This window comes from Populus nigra, chromosome 2, assembly GCF_951802175.1.
Source record: "Populus nigra chromosome 2, ddPopNigr1.1, whole genome shotgun sequence".
Classification (NCBI taxonomy): Eukaryota; Viridiplantae; Streptophyta; class Magnoliopsida; order Malpighiales; family Salicaceae; genus Populus; species Populus nigra.
Window position 1 is genome coordinate 48533383 of NC_084853.1, and position 24557 is coordinate 48557939.

The 24557-nt window shown below is 32.3% G+C and overlaps 2 protein-coding genes and 1 long non-coding RNA gene across 3 annotated transcripts; all 3 read left to right on the forward strand.

Annotated features, from left to right (window-relative positions):
* The first annotated feature begins 2401 nt into the window (after positions 1 to 2401).
* Positions 2402 to 3791, forward strand: LOC133682055 (protein CYSTEINE-RICH TRANSMEMBRANE MODULE 13-like). The gene is made up of 3 exons (XM_062105295.1): positions 2402 to 2702; positions 2775 to 2907; positions 3510 to 3791. The coding sequence occupies exons 1-3, from the start codon at positions 2651 to 2653 to the stop codon at positions 3553 to 3555; spliced, it is 231 nt and encodes a 76-aa protein (XP_061961279.1). The 5' UTR covers positions 2402 to 2650; the 3' UTR covers positions 3556 to 3791.
* A 3264-nt stretch (positions 3792 to 7055) lies between these two features.
* On the forward strand, positions 7056 to 8733 carry LOC133681728 (uncharacterized). Its single transcript, XR_009836552.1, has 3 exons — positions 7056 to 7359; positions 7577 to 7743; positions 7845 to 8733. It is a non-coding gene; the product is annotated as an uncharacterized LOC133681728 (long non-coding RNA).
* Positions 8734 to 14823: 6090 nt separating this feature from the next.
* LOC133682869 (probable amino-acid acetyltransferase NAGS2, chloroplastic) lies at positions 14824 to 22331 on the forward strand. The gene is made up of 10 exons (XM_062106412.1): positions 14824 to 15417; positions 15517 to 15604; positions 15710 to 15918; positions 16015 to 16166; positions 16504 to 16927; positions 18153 to 18250; positions 19551 to 19662; positions 19827 to 19986; positions 21297 to 21369; positions 21861 to 22331. Exons 1-10 carry the CDS (start codon positions 15046 to 15048, stop codon positions 22009 to 22011), a joined length of 1839 nt encoding a protein of 612 aa, XP_061962396.1. The 5' UTR covers positions 14824 to 15045; the 3' UTR covers positions 22012 to 22331.
* Positions 22332 to 24557: the final 2226 nt, after the last annotated feature.

Below are 24557 nucleotides of genomic sequence, written 5' to 3' on the forward strand. Positions count from 1 at the left end.
CTTTTTTCCATAACTCATCTTCATCTTCTCCCCTCTAATTCCTAGCCTCGAAGCCATAGTAGAAAAAGAAATTTCAGAAAGTCCAGTCAACCCTATGGAACCAAAAAAATTTAACAATAAAAACTTGTTGCATATCATTTTCATTTTATTTTCACATAAAAAGATAAAATAAATTTGAAATAAATGATAATAAAAATAAATAGATCTTTATTTATTTCTTTGCTAATAAAAAGTTAAAAAATAAAATAAAATATTTAAGATATTTTATCATAAATATAATATTCTATAAATAAAAATTAATCAATAAAATAATAACATGTTGCATTTTCCAAAGATATGAGTACTCCTATAAATCTTGAAAAAAAAAGAGGGTCTCGCTTTAGATATAGAGAGGAATATAATTCTTTTGGGGATAAAATCTTTTCCTCAAAAGAAGCTATTTAAGCAATAAATCTCTTTTAAAAACTCTATTTGATCAAAGCTAAATGTTTAATAAATTTTTTTAATAGCACTTTAAAGACAAATCAAAATATTCCTCAAAGTATTGGTCTTGTTTGTTTGCTGGAAAATAATTTACTTTTGGATAGTAAATTATTTTTCAATGTTTGGTCGTGTAATAAAAAATAAATTGAAAAATATTTTCCAGTGTTTAATTATGCCATGAAAAATGAGCTGGAAAATAACTTGTTAATATTTTATTTTTTTTCAAGTTTATTAAAATAATGAGGAACAAATCTTACAAATTAAAAAGATGAATGAAAATGAAATTGAAAAAAATATAATTTCATAAATTATCTCAGATAAAATAAATAATAATCAAAATAATAGAGATCAAATCTAAAAAATTAAAAAAATAATAAATTAAAATTATAATAATTAACATTTCATAAATTATTTCAAATAAAATAAGCAATAATCAAAAGAATGAGGACCAAATTTGTTAGATAAAAAATTTTAATTAAAAAATAATAAGGAAAAGGCAAATAACAATTGTAAAAATGAGGACCAAAGTTAATATAAAAAATAAATTATAAGGGATGAAATTGAAAAACAAATATTCAAAACAAAATATATATAGCAATCAAAAGTTTGAAGATCAAATTTGATATAATCAACAAATAATATGATATTTCTAAATTTTTCACAGCTTCTAAAAAATGTTTTCTGGTCAAAATAAAAAAAAACACTTTCCTGGAAATCAAGCCAAATTTTCTTGATCGGAAAATGTTTTCTATTAACCGGAAAGTGTTTTTCGTTTACCAACTTTTCTAGTAGTAAACAAACACAAAAAAATTTGAAAAGTAATTTTCAGAAACAAACGCACTCTAAATATCAAATTTCACTTGGTAACATGTGTCTAAATTCATATTATTGCAAATCATAAATCTTAGTTTAATTTCATAAATAAATTAAATCATTATAAATCAAATTTAAAAAAAGAATAAGATAATTATTTTATATTTTATAAAAATTATATTCTATCATAAATTTTAATAAAATCACGCTCTCAAATATGCCCAATTAAAATTATAAATAATATTGAGAAGCAAGATTAACTTCAAAGATAACTTCCTTCTCCCTTGGGAAAATAAGATTAATGAACAATATATCTTGCTGGAAAGGAATGATAATCAATTACCAACTGTTTATTAATCTGGGAGACAATAGTAAATGACCGATTCAACCCTCACTGGTATATTTGGCATCTCTTCAGGCGGAAGGACCCTCACTAGCATGCGCTCCATCTACACATTTGTTTTGTTATGCTCCAACTGCTCTAATTACTTTAGGATGATTAATATAATTTATAGATATTAATTTGAAAAACAGAAATTGATGGAAAAACAATGTCTTTATTTTTGTATTAAAAATTGTTTTTAAAATCATTTTATTTTAAAAACCACGCACGCTTCTTCTAATAAAAAAAGATGTATTTTTATTGAAATAAAAAATATATAAATAAAGCATGAAAGTTTTGATTAAAGAGATATATTCTTTCCCTTTTAATTTAAATAATTAAAAATTCTTGAATACTTATTTAAATCACCAAGTTTTTTATTTATTAAAACAACTATGTTGCTAATAAAAATATATATATGTTTTTGTCAAAATAAATAATAAAAGAGAATTTTGACTTTTTTATGTAAAATTAATTTATCAATTTTTTTACAAATACTTATTTTAATTATCTTAAAATTAAATACAAATAAATTTCCAAAAAGACATCGTGAGGCAGTAACAGAGGAGGAAAAAGATATCGTCAAGCTGCGACTGCGTGGAAAGCTTGAAGATACAGAGGAAGTCGCAGTAAATAACCTGTTCTAATATTGCCTTGCCCTGTGCCTGCCAATACATACACATATACATACACTACTGTGTGGAGCAAAGATTCTTCATTGCTTCCCTTGGTGGATGACGTCTTTTCTCTTTTCTTTTCTTCCCTTCCCTTCTCTTCTTTCTATAAAGCAAAGCAACCGCATTTGCCTCTCCAGAAAGAAAGAAATTTCCTCTAAGCTTCCCACTGTCAAAACCTCCTTCACAGACCTTTGTTTTATAGTACCCTTCCTTCCCTTGCACCAAACCAACTTCTTTGTCAAAGAAAAAGAGAAGAACCCAAGAAGAAAAAAGAAAGCTTTTGATCAGAGGGGAGATGAGTTATTACGATCAGCACCAGCCGCCAGTTAGTGTTCCTCCACAGCAAGGTATGTATGGCTTTTCTTGGATTAAGGAGTTTTGGAGTTTATGGTTTTTAATTTTGTTTAATGGATTTGTAGGGTATTCAAAGGATGCTTATCCACCACCTGGATACCCTGTTCAGGGATATCCACAAGGGTATCCTCCTCAAGGGTATGCTCCACAGTATGCTGCTCCTCCTCCTAGGCAAGAAACTGGTTTCCTTGAAGGATGGTATGTTTATGTCTCTCTCTATCTCTCTCCTAATCTTTTGATTAGGTGACTAGATGGTCAAGTTGTGTTGTATAGTAAAAATTTTAAATTCAAAAAACTTTCATGAGAAATTGAGAAGTGTGTTAAAGAATAAATTTTTGGACAGAACTGATCTTTGACAATAGCTCCCATTGTTGCAGACATCAACCCTAGGCTGTCTTCTTTGTCTAATGCCTTGGTATGTTTAGTAGTAGAACAGAACCAGCCCCTGAGTCTACGCAACCTGATTGCTGATGATGCTTCTTAGTAAAGAACAATTTCCATTGATTAAAAAAACGTGTATATGTATTTTGTGGTGACCTTCTTTTGAAATGCTTTGCAGAGTTTAAAATGTCAATCAGTGAAGGTTACGATTTTCTTGATTATGCGACTGTTCGGGTCTGATTAATTTGTGTTGTTAATTCATCCGAGTCTGAGGATTGCTTGTATAAGGATTCTCTAGGGAAGGTTATTGACAGATACTACTCCTGGATAATTGAACTGAAATTTGAAAATTTTCTTGAACCGTCTGGTTTTATAATCGAATTGAATTTTGACAAGAAACTTTCTTGTTTCATGTGCAGCTTAGCAGCACTCTGTTGCTGTTGCCTCTTGGATGCTTGCTTCTGATCAGGACTTAAAAGGAGTGTTGTGGTCATTTGTTCATTAATTCCTCTGGTTTAGGTCATGACATTGTCTATCGTTGTCGGTGATTGTTTCAAACTCGCTTTGGAGCTGGCTACCGTGACATGTTCGTGGATGATTTCGTGGAGTAACTATAACGTTGTGATTTGTCTTTTGGTAGAAAAACTTGTTATTTGATCAAATAGAAGACGGATCATCTTTAATTTGTACCCCATTTCACATTTGCTTCTTGTCATTTCCATACTCGTCAACGCAGAGCCCAATCTAGCTAGCAAGAGGTCTGCTAAGAAGGATGCTCACTTCTTAAAATATCTCTTATCCAGAGGCAAGAATAGGCAATTACAGCGGAAGGGGTCAGATTTATCCTGACGGGTATAAAAGTAACAATATGGTTTATAATGCTAGAACAATGAGTATAGTAAATAAAATCATACAAAAAAAAAAAAAGGGTACTAAATAACTGCAACAGATGCGCTAAAGGGGCATCAAGTGATTGATAGTATTTCTCAAAACTGGAACTTCTTGTTTCAGAAGGCAAATCCATCAAACTCGATTAATCATTAACAAGTAATCCTAATGTGAGTGGATTTAGTTAGAGGGACGCAAAAATAATACTTCAAAACTCAGTACGTGTCCAAGGCCTTTTATTCTTTTGTTCTTCTTGGCATATGTTATTTTAGCACGAATCTTTTTGGTTAAGTGGTTCAACCTTCAAGTTAGTGGATATTGTAGTTATTAAAGCCAATCTAGATCTAACTAGTAACTCATTGACTTGAAGTCTTAGCTCGGGATAGGTTTTATGTTGAATTAATTTAAAAATTAATATATTTAAATATGAGTTAACTCGATCAAAACAAACTGAATAATTGATCTAATTGAAAATTATGTTTTGGCGATGAAGAATATCTTCTTTCTTGTGGTTCTACGGTAAAACTTTCTTTTTCGTTCATTGTTGACATTTTAAGATTAGGTTTTTAGTCAAAATAATGATCATAGGTTCAAGTACCCCATTTTACTTCTCCTTTTCCTTTTGATTTTTTTTTTAAGTTCTTACTGGAGTCTTGACCATAGCTATTAAACTTAAACTTTAACTGGTTTTTATTTTAAATAATTTTGTATATCAGCTTGTTTAAACAAGTTGATACGTAACTTGAGATTGATTGGACTAAATTCACTTGTCCCATTAAATTTTAAAGAGTTTATTTTTAAGAAATTTTTTCATAAGAAAGTTTTTTTTTTGGATTCGAGGAAACCTCACTCCCCGGAAAGCGCACTTTGTGGGTCCAGGTGAGTGAGTAAAACCCCGGCTGTCCCAGGCTCTTACAAGAGGTGCACGCCCTGACTCGAACTCGAGACCTGCTGTGCAGATCTTAAGCCATTTGCCACCACGCTACACTCGACCTCATAAGAGAGTTGCTTTTGAGATTGACTCAGTTTGTCAACCAACTTGTACAAAGTTGGATTATAATAGTACAATTAAAGCTCTTCTTTTTTAATTTTAGCCTTGTAATAAGCAAAGATGTCTTTTTCTTCCATGTTTTTTTAATTATAATTTTATTTTTTAATATTAAATTATTTAATAATTAAACTCTTGTCTGAACGAGGCTAATATCACTGTCACACACACAGCATATATTTAACATGTTAATTCGCATGGGCCCGTCAACGTAAGCGACTACTCTCTTTCTAGCATGTTCTCTGAGAAGGAAGGAAAAGTCATGGCAATAATTGAAGCATGCTACAGGGAAAGACAAAGAAAATTGAGAACTTAGTCAAGAAACTTGCACGAAGTCAAAGGAAATAGATGAAAAGATGGAAAACAATTATGAAATATTGTAGCCAGTGGGCCCTTATATGGCAGTGTGCATTATTAATCACACTTTTTTTAACCACTCATTCAGGAATTATTTTGAAATACTTTTTTAAAGTATTTTTATTTAAAAATATATTAAAAAATATTATTTTTTACTTTTAAAAAATGATTTTTAACATCAATATATTAAAATAATTTAAATAAAAAAATTAATTTTTTTAAAAAAATATTTTTGAAATGAAAAAAAAAAAATCCCTTACTAACAATCATTCATTTTCATAGCTAATGCGTTAACCCAGGGCGGGCCGGCCAGCCAGGTATCTTCGCACTCCCTTCTCTGTGACCGAGACACCTTCCCAGATCATTGGAATCCACACAACTCAGTCACTGCCTGAAACTCAAAAACGATATTTATATTGGAGATGCACTTGCAAATACCTAACATTGCTCTTGATAGCTGTTTAATATAGGTTCTTTTGTGTTTATTTCACTTATATGAACTTTATAATTTAGGATTAAAGTTTAAAGTTAACTGGTTTAAATTATGGAGTTTTAAGATAATTGGTTCTAACTCTAAATTGAATCATATAATTTTAAATTTGTATTATAGAATTACATGAATATTAATATAATAAAATCTTCTTTGCACAAATAGTAATTAAACTGAAAAAATAACAAAATAATTAAAACAACTTATTTTTTTATGTGTGTGTGAGTGCATGTGTATCAATGAAATACGTAAAACCAAAATTTCCATCTTTTTAGTAAATATATCAACCTACATTCAACACCAATTTATAATTATGTGTGTGTGTGTTTGTGTATACATATATTTGGTTTACACCATTATTTCAATTTACAATATATTTAAATTATGTTACTTTTCATTTCATGAATATACTTACATTATTTTTTGCTTTTAAAATGTTCAGTTTATTCTAATCAAATACTCATGTTCATGTAATTTGTTATTTTAACTTTTTATATGATTATTTTCCTAGTCTAATCTCTTGTAGTCTATACTTATAATCACTAGGTTTCATTGTTTCATTTTCTTTTTATATAACCCATGTTATTATTCTTCACACTATTTTTTAATCTTCATGAGGAATATTCAAGGTTTGTCCTTTACGTACCTTGACTTATTATCCCCAATGAAAACTTCCATGACTTAATGGGATTTTGGTAAAATTTTTCTTATCCAAAAACTCTATCTAAATATTATCCTATCATTTCTGTTTAAAACTTTTCACAAGATTCCAATATCATTATCATATGAGTAATTTGTGTAGCCACCACAACTTTCAAACTCATTTTAGATAATGCGCTGGAGATGAATTATAGAGATAATGACAGATTCAATCGATCCAGTCCTACAGGGTACAAATTACATACACAAGTTGATCAGAATCAATCACCCGACCCCGCCAGCACAGTACACCATTAGATGCACGCTGTTCACGCGCAATAGCCACTAGGAGACAAAGATGAAGCGGTTGTAAGCAATCTCTAGTTAAGGACATCCAATCCAAGGTTGATTGAGTCATTTCAACCCACCTGGCTGCCTCAAATATATACCAATATTGCAAATTAAGACGATCTGTGAGGGCAAAATCAGACGGAGAAGAACCAGGCTTGGGTATGGGAGTGCTTTTTGGTGGTGGGCATGTGAAGGTGGTGTGTGAAAATTATAGAATAAAGGCGGCATTACGCGGCTTCTAAAGACACAAAGGACGACGCGGTTTCCAGTACCTGTGTTGTGCTTTAATTTGCTGCCACTTTCTTGACCAAACGCCACCCATTTAGGCAACATAGACTATCAATCTCTTAATACCAGTAAAACTTTTGATCTTCCTTTGCTAACCATCGGCAAAATTCTCACCTGTTCTCCTTTTCCCATCAACTGTAGCACGTCTAACAGCACTTGTAGTAATTCGTGCTTATTACAGCTGAATCACGGTTGAGACATTGGTTTGGTAAGTTGGAATTCCTTAAGGGTTTTTTTTTTATAGGGTATGATAGTGATATTCCATAAATCGATTCATGGGTGGCTATTAAACTAAAGATTAGAAGGCATTATTTTAGAAATGGACTCCAAGGTTTAAAAATTGGTGGATGAAGTTTGGGCTATAAATCTGCAGGGAGTTGCCTTTATTTTGCAACTGCAATGACATTTGTGCAATAAATCTGCAGGAAGTTGTTTAAATTAGTCAGAAACATAAACAGAGAATCACTTGTTCCTGATTTATCACCATTCGGAGGTTCTCATAATAAACACACGGTTGAGAAGCCGGGAGGCTGTAAGTTTCTGTCTCCTCAACCCAAACAATTCAACCTGGCTTGGTACATTTCTGTGCAAGGTTTGCATCCTGTTGGTCTTTAATCTTGCTCTCTAAACTATACAATACAGGCAATCCATTAGAGATGCCCTTTTACATATACTATGCTGTCATTCCTTCAGGTTTAAGCTGGACATCTCCTCATCAATTGTCAGATTCAGATGTCTACCCGTCTACCTTCCATTTCACTCCTGAAAGGAGAAAATTCTCAAAAGATTCACGGGAAAAATTTACCAGAGAGTCCACGCAGAAAGCTGTTAAGAAACCTATTTCTTCCCCTGATTTCAGCAAATGGGCAGCAATTTGCTTACAAGCACCTTTTTTTTTTTTAAAAAAAAAAAAACAATATTTGCAGGATAATACGATTAAAAAAAGAATTAATATAATAGCATAGCTAGTACATGTTACGATTAAAAAACACAATATTTATAACTTTTTGTTATTTAAACTAGTGACATTCATAAGAAATTATTAAACAAGCAGGAGAGAGGATAGCGATAAAAAAAAAATAATCTACGAGACGCACTAAAGCTCCAATTATGATACTATTATTATTCTAAAGAAGATTTTGACAAAATGAATCCAACGACATTCAAAAATATCATCAATAGTGAACCGAGTGTGTCACACTTGTTGGTGTTGACTCACTTGTATTTAGCAATAAGTGTAGCTCACTGGATCATCGTTTGTGACTTTTTATGTTGTTAGATTTGTCTCGTTGAGTTGTTTTAATATGTCTTTAGAGTTTTTTTCTTTTGTTTTTCTTCTCTTTTCTCTCTTCAGCTCATTTAATAATCTTTTATGGATGTTGTTATTTTAAATAGTGACAAATTATAAATATTGTGTTTTTCAATTGCTACATGTTTATTTTGTTATTTTTTTCAGGTGTATTATTCCTCTAATATTTTTAATTTAATGTGTTAGTTTTTTTTTTAAAAAAAATAAATAAAACCCACCAGTACTTCACGGCAGCAGCAGCGCAAGTGGCTCCTTTGGTTCTGATGCTACAGAATTTGGATAAGAAAACCCACAATGAGCTTCAAAATGTTGGTATCCCAAAATATGGGAGGTGCTAGCTCCAATTTTAAACAAACCTCATAGGGTAGAGTAGAGTAGTCATTGGAATGTAGAAGCTGCTTCACTTGCTGCATCGCAGGCCTTTGTTTTTCCTGATGCAATTACTACTTACTAGCTCGTCCAAGGAGTGCGTACCCCTGCCATTTAGAACACTTTGCCAGGTAACTTGTGATGGCGTGATTCATGCAGGGAACAAGAAGTTATCAAGGATCGATGATACTTTTCTTATTCTACACTTACACTACACGTTGTCCCTTTCACCTTTACTGATCCACAAAATTTCAAACTTGATCCTCTCCCTTAATTTCACCGGGAATGCTCCTCAATCTTCTCCTAGTTTTTTCCCGTTCTCACCATGCAGGAGATTGCTTGCCATTCTTTTCAAATCCATCCCATGCCTTTTCCACACCTCTTTCCCACAATCTTCCTACTGATTCTTCTCAATGAGCTCACAGTAATCTTCAAGATTCTTCCCTGGCTACATCATTCCTTCTATCCTCCACTCAAAATCAACGACTATCCTCTATCCTCCAATAACTCAAGTTCCTATACAGCTTACTCAAACATCTCTTCCTATACATACTCCCAAACCATGTTCCCCGTAACCAAATGGATCTACCTTGAAACTTTTTAATCCAATTCCTTAACTAACATGAATTTAATATTAAATTATATAGAAGTTGTATTAGCAGGACTCGGTTGACTTGGATGATTTAAAAAAAATCTAGACGAACAATAAATAGCGTGGTTTAATATTTTTTTTATAAGAAAATATAACATTGAGATGACGATGTATTGGATTAATTTGAATTTCACAACTTTACACATCAAATCCACGATTTGATTGATAAACTCCATTAAATTTAAGAACATTTTAAAAACATTTTTTTTATTTAATTATACGATAATAAAACATCGAGCATAAATCAAATGTTAAGATATTTGTTTGAGACTCTAATAATTTTATAGAGAATAAATCAAAATAATTTATGATGATAAATTCAAAACTAAAAAAATATTAAATAATAAAATTAAAAATAAAATGATGGAAAAAAGAAGAAGCAGAAGCCAGAATAAAAAAATAAAAAAAAACCACCTCCTTTACTATTTTTACGTGCACCCCAAAATTTCTTGGAATTGTAAGTTAATGATCATAATTCATAGGTTCAAGTTGTGCTTGCAACTTAGTTCCTTGTCTTCCTTTCCTTTTATTTTTTCTCTTAAGTTTTTACTCAATCGAAATCTTGACCATAACTATTAAATTCAAGTTGATTTTTATTTTAAGTAATTTTTAACATCTTGATTAAATTTGAGTAATCTAACAACTTGATTTGTAATTTAATTTATCCTATCAAATTCAAGTGAGACTTACCCTCAATAAATTATAAGGAGTTTTTTTTAGTAAAATAATATTGTTCTAAGAATATTAACCTAGCTATGTTGATAACATGAATTTCTTAACGATAAATCCATTCAAATTAATCTTCCAGTTGTTGGATTTCCATATTAATCTATCAATGTGAATCAAGTTTGACAATCATGTTCATTTGATTGCCTTCTTTCATTAATTAATTTTGAGAAAATTAAGATCCAAGCCAAATACAGAGAATCACTTGTGTCCATCCGTTTTCAATGGTCTGTGCCCTTCTTGTCATATACTTTCCCTGGAATAAGGCATTATGCACTGAATTGTACATCTTGTATATCTCTGTTGCAGATATTATGTTTCATATGTTGTACTTAAAGCCTTGTGACCTTTTCCTTTCCCTAATTCAACAGTCTTTCATATGAGAAAATGGGAACATGCAACCTTATTTTTCTTTTCTGGTGGTTCAAATTGAAACTCGAAGTAGATTAGGTTTTCGAGTTGTGAATTTTTCGAGCTATCTATCTTATCGAGCTAGATTTAATAACTATAATTAGAATTAATAACTATAATTAGAAGGTAGCCTTTCCTTATTGTAAAATAATTAAATAAATTAAAATTAGTAGGACTCTACCCTGCTCAGGTGAAAAAAAAGCTACCGAATATATAACGGTTACATTGTCCATTGGTGTATTTCATTTTTTTCTATATGTGAAGTGTATTGAGATGATCATAAAGAATATGCAAATCAGAAACAAAGAAGAACTGCAAGTCATGTCTTACCTCTGAAAAAGAAGGGTCAAGCTTGAAAGACATGTGCTTCAGATTCCCCAACTCATTTGTGATGTTTTGTTCGATTCTCATATTTTCTCCACCTCTCTTTCAAGTTTTAACAACACCGTTTAGCCGCGTTTCTTGCTGATATAATCATCAATGGCACCTCTCTCTGTTCTTCCACGTGACCTTCAAGAAAATCTCTCTGGTTCTATAAGGTCATGAAAACAAAAAAAATGGAAACCATGGCCACCTTCAAATCAAGCCTGCCATGGGGTCTTCTACAAAATCACTGGGAAACTACTTCTTCCTCTTCTTCATGTCACGATACATCAAGTTTCTCTAGTCATTGTTACCAAGGAAATATGTTCTGCCATGGCTTGAAGTTGAAACCAAAGAGAAACCTCAGAATTAGGAAAGGGCTGGGGATACAAGGGTGCAGCTGCAAACGTACTCGTTGCACAGAAGCACACTGCAATGTTTCAGAAGATGAGAAGAATTTTGTTGAGATTCTCAGGGAAGCTCAGCCTTGTATTAATTTGCTCAAAGACAGTACATTTGTTGTGATTTTATCCGGGGAAGTGATTGAGAGTCCATTCTTGGACACCATTCTCAATGTAAGTCTCTTTAAACGCTACTCTCTCATCCCAAGTACTATTCAAGTCTATTACACAGTTATCAGATGCACCCGGCCTGCAATGGATCACCTGGCTACAAATCTGACTCGGGTTTTCGAACCTCTTAGATGATTGTTTTTTTTTTTTTTAATGAAACAGTAATATGTACTAGCTAGCTAAAATCAACTGGTTTTAATCATGTTATAAACATTGAACAAAATGATTATAATCAGTTTATATCATTACTTCATACATGAATCAAACACCAGCGTAAAAATCTGCAAATGTGGCAATATATATATATTAAAGAACTCTAAAACACGTGGGATATTCACTTATTGGTTTTTTTTTTTTTTTTGTAGTAGGTTGGTTTTTTTTTTGTAGCAGGTTTTTTTTTTGTTTTTGTTTATTTTAACCCAAAATTGATTTCTTCTTCTTTTTTTTGTTTTTTTTTTAATTTTTTTGTTTCAAAATTATCTTTGCTAATTTTTTTAAATATTGAGTTGGTTGAAAATTTAACTATGTAGTTTTTTTTCTTTAAAATATTGTGGATTGCTATAATATTCTCATACATTGTTTTCTTTTTTTTCTTTATGATTTCTTTATTCTTTTTTTTTTCAAAATGATCTTTGTAGAGTTTATTTTTTTTATATTAAGTTAGTTGAGAATTAGCTTTGTAGTTTTTTTTTTAAAAAAATAATATGGATTGCTACAGTGTTTTCCCTACATAGTTTTTGTTTTGCTGCAGTGTTTTCCCATATATTTTTTTTAAAAATTATCTTTATTGAATTTATTTTTTTAATATTAAGCTGGCTGATAATCTAGCTTTAGCTTTTTCCATATGTTTTTTTTATTTTTTTTTCTAAAATTGTCATTTTTTACATATTTTCTTTTTTTTGTTTTGTTTTTTTCAAAATTATTTTTGTTGATTTTATTTTTTTACTATTGAGCTGGTTGACAATTTAGTTTTTTGTCTTTTTCTTTAAAATGCTATAGCTTTCCCCACATGCCTTTTTTTTCGCTTTTGTTTTCTTTTTTGTACATTTTTTTTTCATTTCTTTTACCCAAAATTGACTTTTTTTTTTAGATAGCCTTTGTCGGTTTTTTTTATATATTGAGCTGGTTGAGAGATTAGCTTTGTAGTTTTTTTTTTTAAAAAAATACTATAGATTATTACAGTGTTTTCCTTACATGGTTTTTGTTTGGCTACAGTGTTTCCCCCACATGTTTTTTTTTAAAAAATTATCTTTGTTAAATTTATTTTTTCAATATTGAATTGGTTGAGAATTTAGCTTTAGCTTTAGCTTTCCCCACTTTTTTTTTTTAAATTTTCCCCACGTTTTTTCATTATAATTATAATTATAATTATATTGTATTATATTATATAACTGTTTTTTTCTTTTGTTTTTTCTCTTTATTTTTTTTAATGAATTTTTTTTGTTTGATTTAGTTTGTTAATGTTAAAGTTTTTTTATTTAGTTATCAGATTTTCATGATACGAATCTCGGGTTTTATTGGTTAACCTGATTTGACGAGTTATTTTTTTCATTTAGTTTAGTTTGTTAAAGTTAATTTTCTTTCTATTTAATTATCAGACTTTCATACTTTCATAACACGTATCCTGGGCTTGACGGGTTAACTTGGTTTGATGGGTAAACCTGGTTAATTTTAGGTAAACCCGTCATTTTTTTTTATTTAGTTATCAAACTTTCATGGCGCAAATCCTAAGTTTTACTGGATAACCTGGTTTAAAAGGTTGACCCAATTAATTCAATTTTTTTTCTTTTTCTTCATTAGTTTTTTCCTTCCTGTTGATTTTTTCCTTTGTTTTTTTAATTAATCTATTTAATTATCATACTTTTATAACACGACCTTATAGCCAGACCCACATCCAGTATTCTTGGGTCCAGTGTTACAGCCAGACTCACTTAAACTTGGGTCATGCAAGTTTAATTTTATTATTAATATTATAAATATTACTCTTAAGTCAGGCGTTGCAGCTAAATTTAAGATTCTTGGGTATAACTTTGCAGAAAAACCCAAGATTTTTAAATTTTTATTTTTTAAAATATTTTTTATGCAAAAAAAATAACCCGCGGCATCGCGCGGGTATCAAAGCTAGTATAAAGTTAATTGGCGTGGAGATTTCACTGTAACTCTAGATACAAATGTCTGTGGATTGCAATAATAAACTTTACAAGGATATGTTGTGTAATTAAAATGATTATGAGGGTGTTTTAATATATTCACGTTGTAATTTTTATTTTTTAATCGAAAAGCTGCTAGTGCGTGTTACACACGTCTCAGTGAGTGGGCGACACCCGCGCCATTAAAGAGGAGCATGAGATGCTTCGTGGTGGTCAAATCTAGTCATCCGTCGTATAACTAAATATGTAGACGTGCTCTCTTCCATATGGTACAGTGTGTATAGACATATAATGGTTGGATTATCACTGATGATCGATTGCTTGTTTTTTTTTTTTTTTTTCTCCTAACAACTAAAATACATAATTATACTCTATTTATTTGTTATTTGTTTGGGTGTGACATGGATTGTTAGACTCAAGTATCTTATATCTAATAAATATACCTCACATCTAGCAACAATGCCAAGTCCACAAACCATGAGCTTGGCAACAATATTAAAAAAAAAATAAAAAATTAAGCATGATATGATTTTTAGACTCAAGTCAATTGAGCCTTTTTCAGATCCAACTCGCTTGATTCTAGTTTGTTTGCCAGTCCTATGAGCAACATACTAGTATAAATAAAATGAAGGCACCCTATTATCACCGGTTCTGAATCCCAAGTCCTCCAGTTGGAATAACAATCAATAATTGGGAACTTCTCGGATGATCACTGGGTCTCCTCTGAGCTGAAGAAGTTGGAAATAAAACCTTGTTCCACTAGGCCAGAAGTCATCGACTGTAAACCATACAAATACACACATGAACTATGGAGTTTTTTTATCAACAACCCATGATTTTTTTTTTCCAAGCCTTTAAATTTTGAAGCATGGAGTGTTTTAATCGACACCCTAATCTGTTAAAAATCCTGCTAATTTTAGCTGTCAAATATCAAATACAAATCACCTATTTTTCTACAAAAATCTCCATAAAGTCATTAAAAAAAATATCAAAGACAGATCTCTTATTTTTATCCAAGACATCAAATTACTGTTAATGTCATCATGAATGAAGGGTACCTAACTAATCAAGATCTCATAGTAGAGGGACCAAATAAAATGTCATCAACTCCCTCACATCAGGCCACACGTAAAGTATGGTAGAAGAAATTTTGGTCACTCAAAGGAAGCGGCGGTTGCGAGCTGGGGCACCGTCACATGTATCTGCTTTCGTTCAACTTCAGCCTGCCATGGTGGCCTCTCCTCCATCCTCTCCTCTCTTGAACCCACCAATTTTTATTGTCCGCGTCTCAGTCTGCAGCTCCCATCTTCAAACATCAACGAAGAAATAAAAGGCAACGAAGATGGTAACTCCTTATTCAAGCCACTGCTTTTCTCTACAAAATCACCACTTGCTTCCATTTTTATCCGCAAAGCCGCTCTTTTTTTCCAGCAAGAATCTCCATGTAAAAAACCCACCAAGAAGGTTTTCTCCTTTTTTAAGTAGTAGTAGTAATGAGGGAGGTTGGAGTAGCAAGTTAGCAAGTCGGCGAAAGGTTTTTGGGGAGACAGGGAGTGGGAGTATCGAAGAGGGTTCTAATTCGGTGGAAGACAAGCAATTTGTCAAGTGGTTTCGTGAGGCCTGGCCTTACTTGTGGGCTCATAGAGGAAGTACTTTTGTTGTTATTATTTCTGGTGAAACTGTTTCTAGTCCTTTCTTGGATTCCATTTTGAAGGCAAGTACTTTTTTAACTATAATTTTGTTTATGGAGTATTTGTTTTGTGGAAATTTTCAAGTGGTTAGTGAAAGAAATTTGTAAATTGGATAATTGTAGGATATAGCATTTCTGCATCACCTGGGGATTAAGTTTGTGTTAGTCCCAGGAACTCATGTCCAAATTGACAGTCTTTTGTCTGAGAGAGGTAACTCTTTTCATGTTTTTTCGCAGGTAGTGTTTTTTCATCCCTTAGAAATTTGCTTAGGTTGCAGTTAGTTAATGGGGTGCTTTTTTGCTTTTAAATTTGTAGGGCATGAGCCTAAGTATGTTGGTCAATACAGAATTACTGATTCTGAAGCTTTGGCTGCCTCAATGGAGGCTGCGGGGAAGATTCGTATCATGATAGAGACCAAACTTTCTCCTGGACCTTCCATATGCAATATTCGTCGACATGGTGACAGTAGTCGTTGGCATGATGTTGGTGTCAGTGTTGCTAGTGGTAATTTTCTTGCAGCCAAGGTACTGTTTGAGTTATCGTATAAGATTTTCAGTTGCTCTTAAAATGTTTGTGTAATCTGAATTTGACAATCAATCTGTTATATTGATTCTTTGCAGAGACGAGGAGTTGTTGAAGGAGTTGATTTTGGAGCAACTGGTGAAGTCAAGAAAGTAGATGTTACTCGAATGCGTGAAAGGCTTGATGGTGGTTGTATAGTGGTGTTAAGCAACTTGGGATATTCAAGCTCTGGAGAAGTCTTAAATTGCAAGTATGCTGAAAATCTATGTCTCTTTCTTATCATGTGAATGGACAACCGATTGAATGAAAATATGCATCAAATTGTTTCATGGACACTTTGGATCTCTTTCTTTAATGAAACCTAACTCCTCTTCAGTCTATTAATACTAGAAATGCTCTGCTCATAAATGGCAAAATTACAATTCAAGGGTATCCTTTTTCCTTAATCATTATAGTGGTTTTAGTTGGATGTGCTGATATATGGGTATGAAACATATAACCAGGATTTCTTTTGTTTCCTTTTGGCTACAACTATTGTCTTTGCTGAAAGTCTGATTTATGATGGTTTATGGTTATATAAATCTCAGCACATACGAAGTTGCTACAGCTTGTGCCTTGGCTATTGGGGCGGATAAGCTTATTTGCATCATAGATGGTCCAATTCTGGATGAGAGCGGACACCTTATTCGCTTCTTGACTCTGGAAGAAGCAGACATGTTGATTCGTAAGCGGGCTAAGCAAAGTGAGATAGCTGCTCATTATGTCAAAGCTGTTGGTGAAGAAGATTGTGCTTTTCTTGAACACTATGATTCTGTTGGAATTGATGCATCCTCACAGAATGGGAAGTCTCTCAGTGGAAGGCACAACGCAACCTTTCACAATGGTGTTGGGTTTGACAATGGAAATGGACTATGGTCTGGGGAACAAGGTTTTGCTATTGGAGGTGAAGAGCGACAAAGTCGATTAAATGGTTATCTTTCAGAATTGGCTGCTGCAGCTTTTGTTTGCAAAGTAAGTTCATGCTTACTTTGTTTTAAATCAATGATGCGTGCCCTTTCTCATTTCTTTTTTTACCACATTTGAATTCTTTATTAATTAGAAATCCAAAATGCAAGCTCTCTGCAAGCTTATTTTATGGTGCAGCCTTCTCTCCCTGCAAGCTCCCTTTTCTCCCTAAATTGCACTTGAGCTGATTTATGCACAGACATGTTGCCCACAGTTTGGTTAGGGTAGCATGTTGCTGTCTTAGAAAAGGGTGGATCTCTTGTGATCCTTTTGTGTGACATTTATAATGGACCGAAGAATTACAATATATGTGGTGGAATTCTCCCCTCCCCCCTCAATTTCAAAATGTAAAAATAACAAACAAATAAGAGATTATGACATATGTTTTCAGTTGCATTATCTGATGTAGAAGATTCTCTAAATGTTCCTACTTTTCAAGAAAAAAACATATATTCTTAGTATTGTCATTACTGATGATAATGGTGTTACAAATGCTAAAGCTAAGCAGTTGCAATAATTCTGGTTACTAGGGGTATTCAAAAAAACCGAAAAACTGAAAAAACTGGAAAAAAAATAACTGAAAAAACCGAACCGTGAAAAAAAACCGATTAAAATTTTGAAAAAACCGATTGGTTCGGTTTCGGTTTTTTAAGTCTGGAACCGAAAAAACCGAACCGAACCGAAAAAAACCGGATAAAAAACCGAGCCAAACCGAGCCAAAACTGAAAAAACTGAGCCAAACCGGAAAAAAACCGAGCCCCAAACCAGTTTGAACCGGTTTTTGCTCTAAAAAACCGAACCGAACCGAATCAAAACCGGTCGGTTTGAACCGGTTTCGGTTTTTTTTTTAAAAAATTTGGTTTGGTTATTTTTTTTGATAAAAACCAAACCGAACCGAAAATGAACACCCCTATTGGTTACCATGGTTATGAGCAGGTGCAGTATCTTGCATGCTTGGTTATGAGTAAGTGCCAAATCTTGCATGCTCATTACATGTTAATTGTTATCATATGGTAACATGCGGGAATGGTTTAAATTCTATCTTACTAGAAGGCTATATTAATACCATCATTATGTTGGCGTACCTCAGTACGAGTCTGAAGTTTCTGTATGTAATGGTTCTCAGTTCCCAGAAAATGGCTCACAGTAGTAGTAGTTGTTGTTTTCTTCCCATTTCAATTGTTTATATTAAATTATATGCTGCCAATTATGATTCATACTTAATTTGCAGGGTGGCGTTCAAAGAGTACATCTTTTAGATGGCACAATTGGTGGAGTTCTGCTGTTAGAACTGTTTAAAAGAGATGGAATGGGGACAATGGTGGCTAGGTGAGTGATTGTTTGCAATACTTTCTGAAGAATTTTATCTTCATCAGTTATATTCTATGTCTAGCGCTGATTTGTTTATTGGTCAAGCTATATTACTCCAAGCATGCTCGTAACTGGTAGATGTTTTCTCGATGCACTTGCATGTTTAAAACTTGACGTTTCATTTTTACACTGTTTCTCTGAAGCATTTTGATGCCTTATATGCATGTCGTTCTCTTCTGATGTTGCATCTTTGTAATTAAGAGCTGTCAATACTATTCAGCCATATTACCAAAAATGTTACATTAAGCACTGGTGGTGTCTTTGCAGTGCCTCGGTTTTTGGACTGTGTGATTGAGTCTTACGACTATTTATTTTGTTGACATTGAATAACTAATCATAAAAACACCCTTGACTTTAGCATTTTGAAAACAATCCCTTATCTTCAAAACCCTTGACTTCACCCTCTCAACTTCTTTTTCGGAATAAAATCATCTGTTGGAGTTGATTCCCAAGAGAACAAAAAAGTAAAAAAGAAGAAAATAAGTTGAGGGAAAAGTCAATATTTTGAAGGTACCATTTTAAATGGTTGAAGTTCAAGAAGATATTTCACATTTTACCGTATTTGAATCTTGATAAAATTTCAATGAAATGACCACTAAAAAGCTAATTGGGATAAAGAGAAAATCTCCAATTATGATTAGCAATATTGAGTATTTTGTTGCCTTTGGTTGGTTTATATTCACCCTTCGGCCTGAAACCCTTGTGGTTGCCATTATCCTCATCTACCTGTCCTATGTGAAGCTGTTTTCTTTTTTCTCAATGGAGATGATGAACTGCCATTATCCAAGCATAAAAGTGCTGATAAAATATGTTGTTGTCTATCTGATTCTGGAATAATAACTTCATTTATTATATACATTGTATATCAAATAAATTGCCGTGTTCATCAACCGAAGCTACTTAACACATGAATCAATTATGGAATTATATTGTATGGGACAAGCTGAACCTGGAATTGTCAGGCTGTCACCATTATCTAGCACAGTTGCACAAAATAATTCCATATATAGGAATTCATAACTGGTTTTAGGTTAAGGCTTGAATGCACTTTAAAATAGGTTTATATAAGCCAAAAAGTCTCCTGGTCTCAACATTGGAATGAATGTTCTTTGGAAGTTCTTATTTCAGTAACAAGGAATTTGAAACCAAATTCATGTAGCTGAAATTGATATGATGACATGCTAATTTGTTCACTGATGCTTAATTGAACTTTCTGTCATTCCATCCATTGACTAATTTTTTTCTTTTCTGCTCTTAGTGATCTTTACGAAGGAACTAGGATGGCCAGAGCGACAGATCTTGCAGGAATAAGACAAATTATACAGCCGTTAGAAGAATCTGGCACATTGGTTCGGAGAACTGATGAAGAGGTTGTCTCTTGCTCCTTTAGATTCACATCCATAACACCGTACATGATGATGCGCTTATTAACGCCGGATAGAAATAGGAAAAGGGAGCTGATTCCGCTGTTTGGTGTTATAATGTATAACTTTGGATAAAAACTAAATGTTTTTCTCTTGTCTTGTGTTCATAGCTGCTTAAAGCATTGGATTTCTTTGTTGTTGTGGAAAGAGAAGGTCAAATTATCGCTTGTGCTGCTCTTTTTCCTTTCTTTGAAGAGAAGTGTGGAGAAGTTGCTGCCATTGCAGTTTCTCCTGAATGCCGAGGACAAGGGCAGGGAGATAAATTACTTGGTATGCTATTTCTTGTGCTCAAGGTTATCAAAATTGCAATCCTATGTAAGATACAGGATGGGATTGTAATCATATGACCCTACAGAAAATGGATTTAATTATTTAACTTACTTGTATATGAATACAATTATACAAATATCAAAACATATCACAATACACAAGTTATAACTCAAATGACAGGTAATAAATGTACAAAAAATTCTCTCTCTAGCATGATGTGCATTTAAGTAAGAGTTGAATAAGTTCTTTCTAACCAAATACTGCTATAATTTCAATTGATAATAAAACAACTTGTATTTGTGCAAGAAGCAAATGTGAATCTCTATATGGACTTCAAATAAATCACTTTATTGATGGAAGTGATAACAGTTACTGTTCATATACATAATATGAACACAGTCTGCTCAAAATTAAATCAGTCTGTCAAAATTACCTTCTAGAGATTAAAATAACACGCAACACACTAATCATAAAAAAGAAAAAAAATATGAGATAAAGCTGTGGAGAGCATGATTTTAGAGTATGGATGGTCAAGGAGTCTTTTCATGCAAGTCTCTTCTTTCTTATTGTTATTGATCCCTAAACCACTCTACTATAGAAACCGAATCTTACAAGGAAAGCCCTGGTGCTGTTTAGTGTTTTGGCTTTTATCTGGATAGTGTTAATAGTAAAATTGACACTGTTACTCATTACATATTAAGAAGCATCATAAGCCTTTGTTAAAATCCATTTTCTGTGCCATGAAAGTGAAGAGCTGCATAGCCTTTTGTTTTTTCATTGCCCAGTTGTGTGGGCTAGATAGAGCAGCATATTTTCTATTGGGAATGAGTTTTTGGTGATTCGAGTTAGGATATTGAATTTGTTGCTGATATGCTTTGTTGTTTTTAGGAGGAAAAATTGCAGTTTATGGCTTTGTGCTGTCTCTGCAGTCATTTAGTGTTTGAATGGACTGGAGTTTTGAAGTTCTTAAGTACCAATTCCTGTCAAGACAATTATGTGTTAGGATATTGTTCCTTGCATCCTTGTGGTGTGCCGCTTCAAGGTTTTTCTGGAATACTTCCTTTGCTGATGATGTTCAGCACAACTGGAATGTTCTTTTATTTTGAGTTCTGGCTGTTGTATTTCTTTCCTGATTTTGAAATTGTCCTATTCCAACCTTTTCATGTATGTTCTATTTCCCATCATGCATTCTTCTTTTTGTCTAAAAACAATTGTGGGGAGACATGATTAACACTTCACTTCTATTTTTACCAAGCCATATGGCCTTTGGCACTTGTGTTAAATTACTGATTGTGTTCAAACATTTGCAGATTTCATTGAGAGGAGAGCCTCTTCCCTTGGATTGGAAACACTTTTCCTGCTTACAACTCGCACTGCAGATTGGTATTGTATCACATTCCACCCTCTAATGTTTTGCATGAGTGCTGGTTGTGTGTTGGTCTCAAAAAGAAAAAAGAAACAAAATTACTTTAAGCTTGTAGTAATTTTGTGTTAACATTATGAGACGAGTCTTGATGTATTCTAGTTCAGATTTTTGTGCTGGGCCTATTTGTTGATGCCTTGTTGCCTATTTAAAGTTCAACCAATTTCAAAGCTATGAATACTACGTCATTTTGCATCATTATTGGTTTAAATCTATTATTGTTTTCTTAAAAAATATATATCTTGTTTTAGAACACCTGTTATGAATTAATTGACTTGTTGTATATAGTACGGAGTACTGTGTTAGAGGGAAACAGAGAAGACAATGCAAATGCTTTGTGTATAAGGTTGTCTAAATTTAAGATTCAGTAGTCGTCACTATTCCATCTACTTCAGGTTTAGGCAGGAGTGTCATTGTCTCTGAAAATAATTCCTGGCATTTTGTTTTACAGGTTCACAAGGCGAGGCTTCTCAGAGTGTTCCATTCAATTGATACCAGAGGAAAGAAGGAAGAAGATTAATCTATCCCGTAATTCCAAGTATTATACAAAGAAGTTGCTACCTGATACTAGTGGAATTAGTGTTGATAGAGCATTCAGTTAAAGTTTTATTGCAGCTTGATGGAATACGGCCTCATAGACCGGTTATTTCCACTCTGTGAAGCCGCTTCCTAATTTATCTGTTCTTGTATATATATATATATATATATATTAGCCCTTCATGTTTGAAGTTCTGGGCAGTGTTATAAAACCTGGCCTGGCTGGTCAAAGAGCCTAGGCTAAGCTCCAAATTGGGGGGGTTACTAGGTTGACTTGCCAGGTATTATATTTGTGAGTACAAGAGTGATGGCTGTGAATGAAGTTATTCAAGCTAACGTATTCAAATACCATTAAGAATACCAGTCCAAACTCTCATTGATTCAATTATCTCTCTGAGTTGTGGTTCCCTTTTATCACCCTTCTTCTACCAGCACCTCAACCGTCACTACAGCATAATGATTCAGCAATGAGGTAGCGGCACAGCCAGAATCACATCATCCTTTAACTAGAATGAAATTTCGACCTTCATAGCATAACGAGCATTATCAGAGGGGTGTAAGTAACGCCCTGCTCTAGCAAAGGTCTTCAAGAATCACGTGCTTCGGGGAACAACACTTGGACTTGTGTTGCTACTAGCATGGAATGACCCTGCTCTTGTCTGTTCCTTCTTTTAACTGAGAGATTAGAGATATTTGCCCTGATCTTCTGATTTCACATTAAGAGGGTTTGCTGTCAGTAGTCGTCTTCACCAGGGTGCTAGTGAAGACTTCTTTTGCAGACGTGATTTTATCCTCATGTGTAGCAGAAGAAACTACAGAGAAGCCAAACTACCAAAACCTGATAACTCTGAAGACAGGTTCTGGCTCTGGAAAGGACAAGTGGGAATTTCCACGTCTGCAGTATACTTGCTAGCAAGTTGGCTAACGACATGAAACAAGAAAAAATATACAAATGGGATAAAGATTCAAGTCTATCCATCTTGGCCATGTATTCGGTCCTTCCTGATAAGCAACCATCGTATTCATACTTAGGAAGACAGTCTGTTTCTCCATGTTGTAGTCCCACCTGAAATTTGTTTAAATCAGGATCATGAAGCTGATGAAAAAACTAATCTGATGCCATAATAATACTTGAGGCAGTATTGGACTTAATTTTAATTTAATTTAATGGGGCTTGGATCGTTGATGCATACATGGATTCAAGAAAAACATGGGGGAGGGATTTGAACTGTCAAAAATCCAATCTCAACCTTATAAAAATCTAGGTAAAATACCTGTTTATTTTTTAATTTATTTTTTAAAAACAATTTATTTTAATTAATTTTTTAAAAATTAGATTAACTCAAGCTCTCTCAACCAATAATCCGGACCTTATACCAAGTCAATCTGAGTTAGATTTTAAAATTATACACAAATTATGGTTTCTTCTTGAAAATCAAATTTTAGAATAATATTTTTTAAATATAATAAGTTGATGCTAGAGATACAGTAAAACAACAAAAATAAATAAATAAATTTAATTTTTTTTTTTACTTTCTCTAATTCCTGTTGTGTGTGTGAGAAAAAAACATTACAAGTTTTGTAATGAAAATCAAGGGATTTTAAAGATTAAAACAAACAATGGTAAGATTAAGACACGTTGATAGTGTAGAGTAAAGCACACTCCCGTCCGTTAACTATATTTTATATATTATTTTTCTTTTATCAAAGTTAAGTAACTCCTTAAAGATGCCTGCCTGTCACAAATTTTAATAACACAATGTTAACTTTGTAGAGTTAATCAAATATATATATATATATATTCAAACTTAACTTTAGAAATATAGTAAGAGAGGTATATTCTTAAAAAAATAAATATAATGCATCAACGGTAAAAAAATTTATATGAAGTATCTAATTTCATGGACTTAGAAGTACCATTTCCAACTAACATTTATGATTAAAATTGTATTTTAAAATTATATTTTACTTAAAAAAATATTAAATTAATATTTTTTTAGTGTGTTTTTATAGTTTAAATATAATAAATTAAAAATATCTGATTTTTTTAAAATTAGATAAATTTAAAATAGAGTCATTTCAATTTTTTTTTAAATAATAGTTAAAAACATGTCATTTTAAAACTTAAAACAAAAAGTTAAATAAATTTTTTGATATATTAATTTAATATGATCAAATTAATTTTTATCCGATTTAATTTAAAACTCAATAAAAAAAACAATTTTAAATTGATTAAACACTGGGTTAATTTATCAAGATCCAGTTTTATAACTTAATTTATTATTGTCAAAAATTACAAATTAAAACATAAAATTATATAATTTTATAAGTCAATTTATATCAAATAAAACATTAAAAATTAGAATTGATATATGTAAAATTAGACTGAGTTTGCAAGTTTATAAAAAACATAAATGCCATGTAACTGATCGACGGATTCAAAAAATTATTTATGATTTTATAATTTTACTATTGAGTTATATCATATTTTCCGCAAAAAATGTTTTTTTTTGCTTACAACTTTTCTCTGACGCGCACACATAAATGTAATATATACTTTTTTATATATAAAAAAAGTGATTATAGTTATTAATTTAGAGACATATTAAGT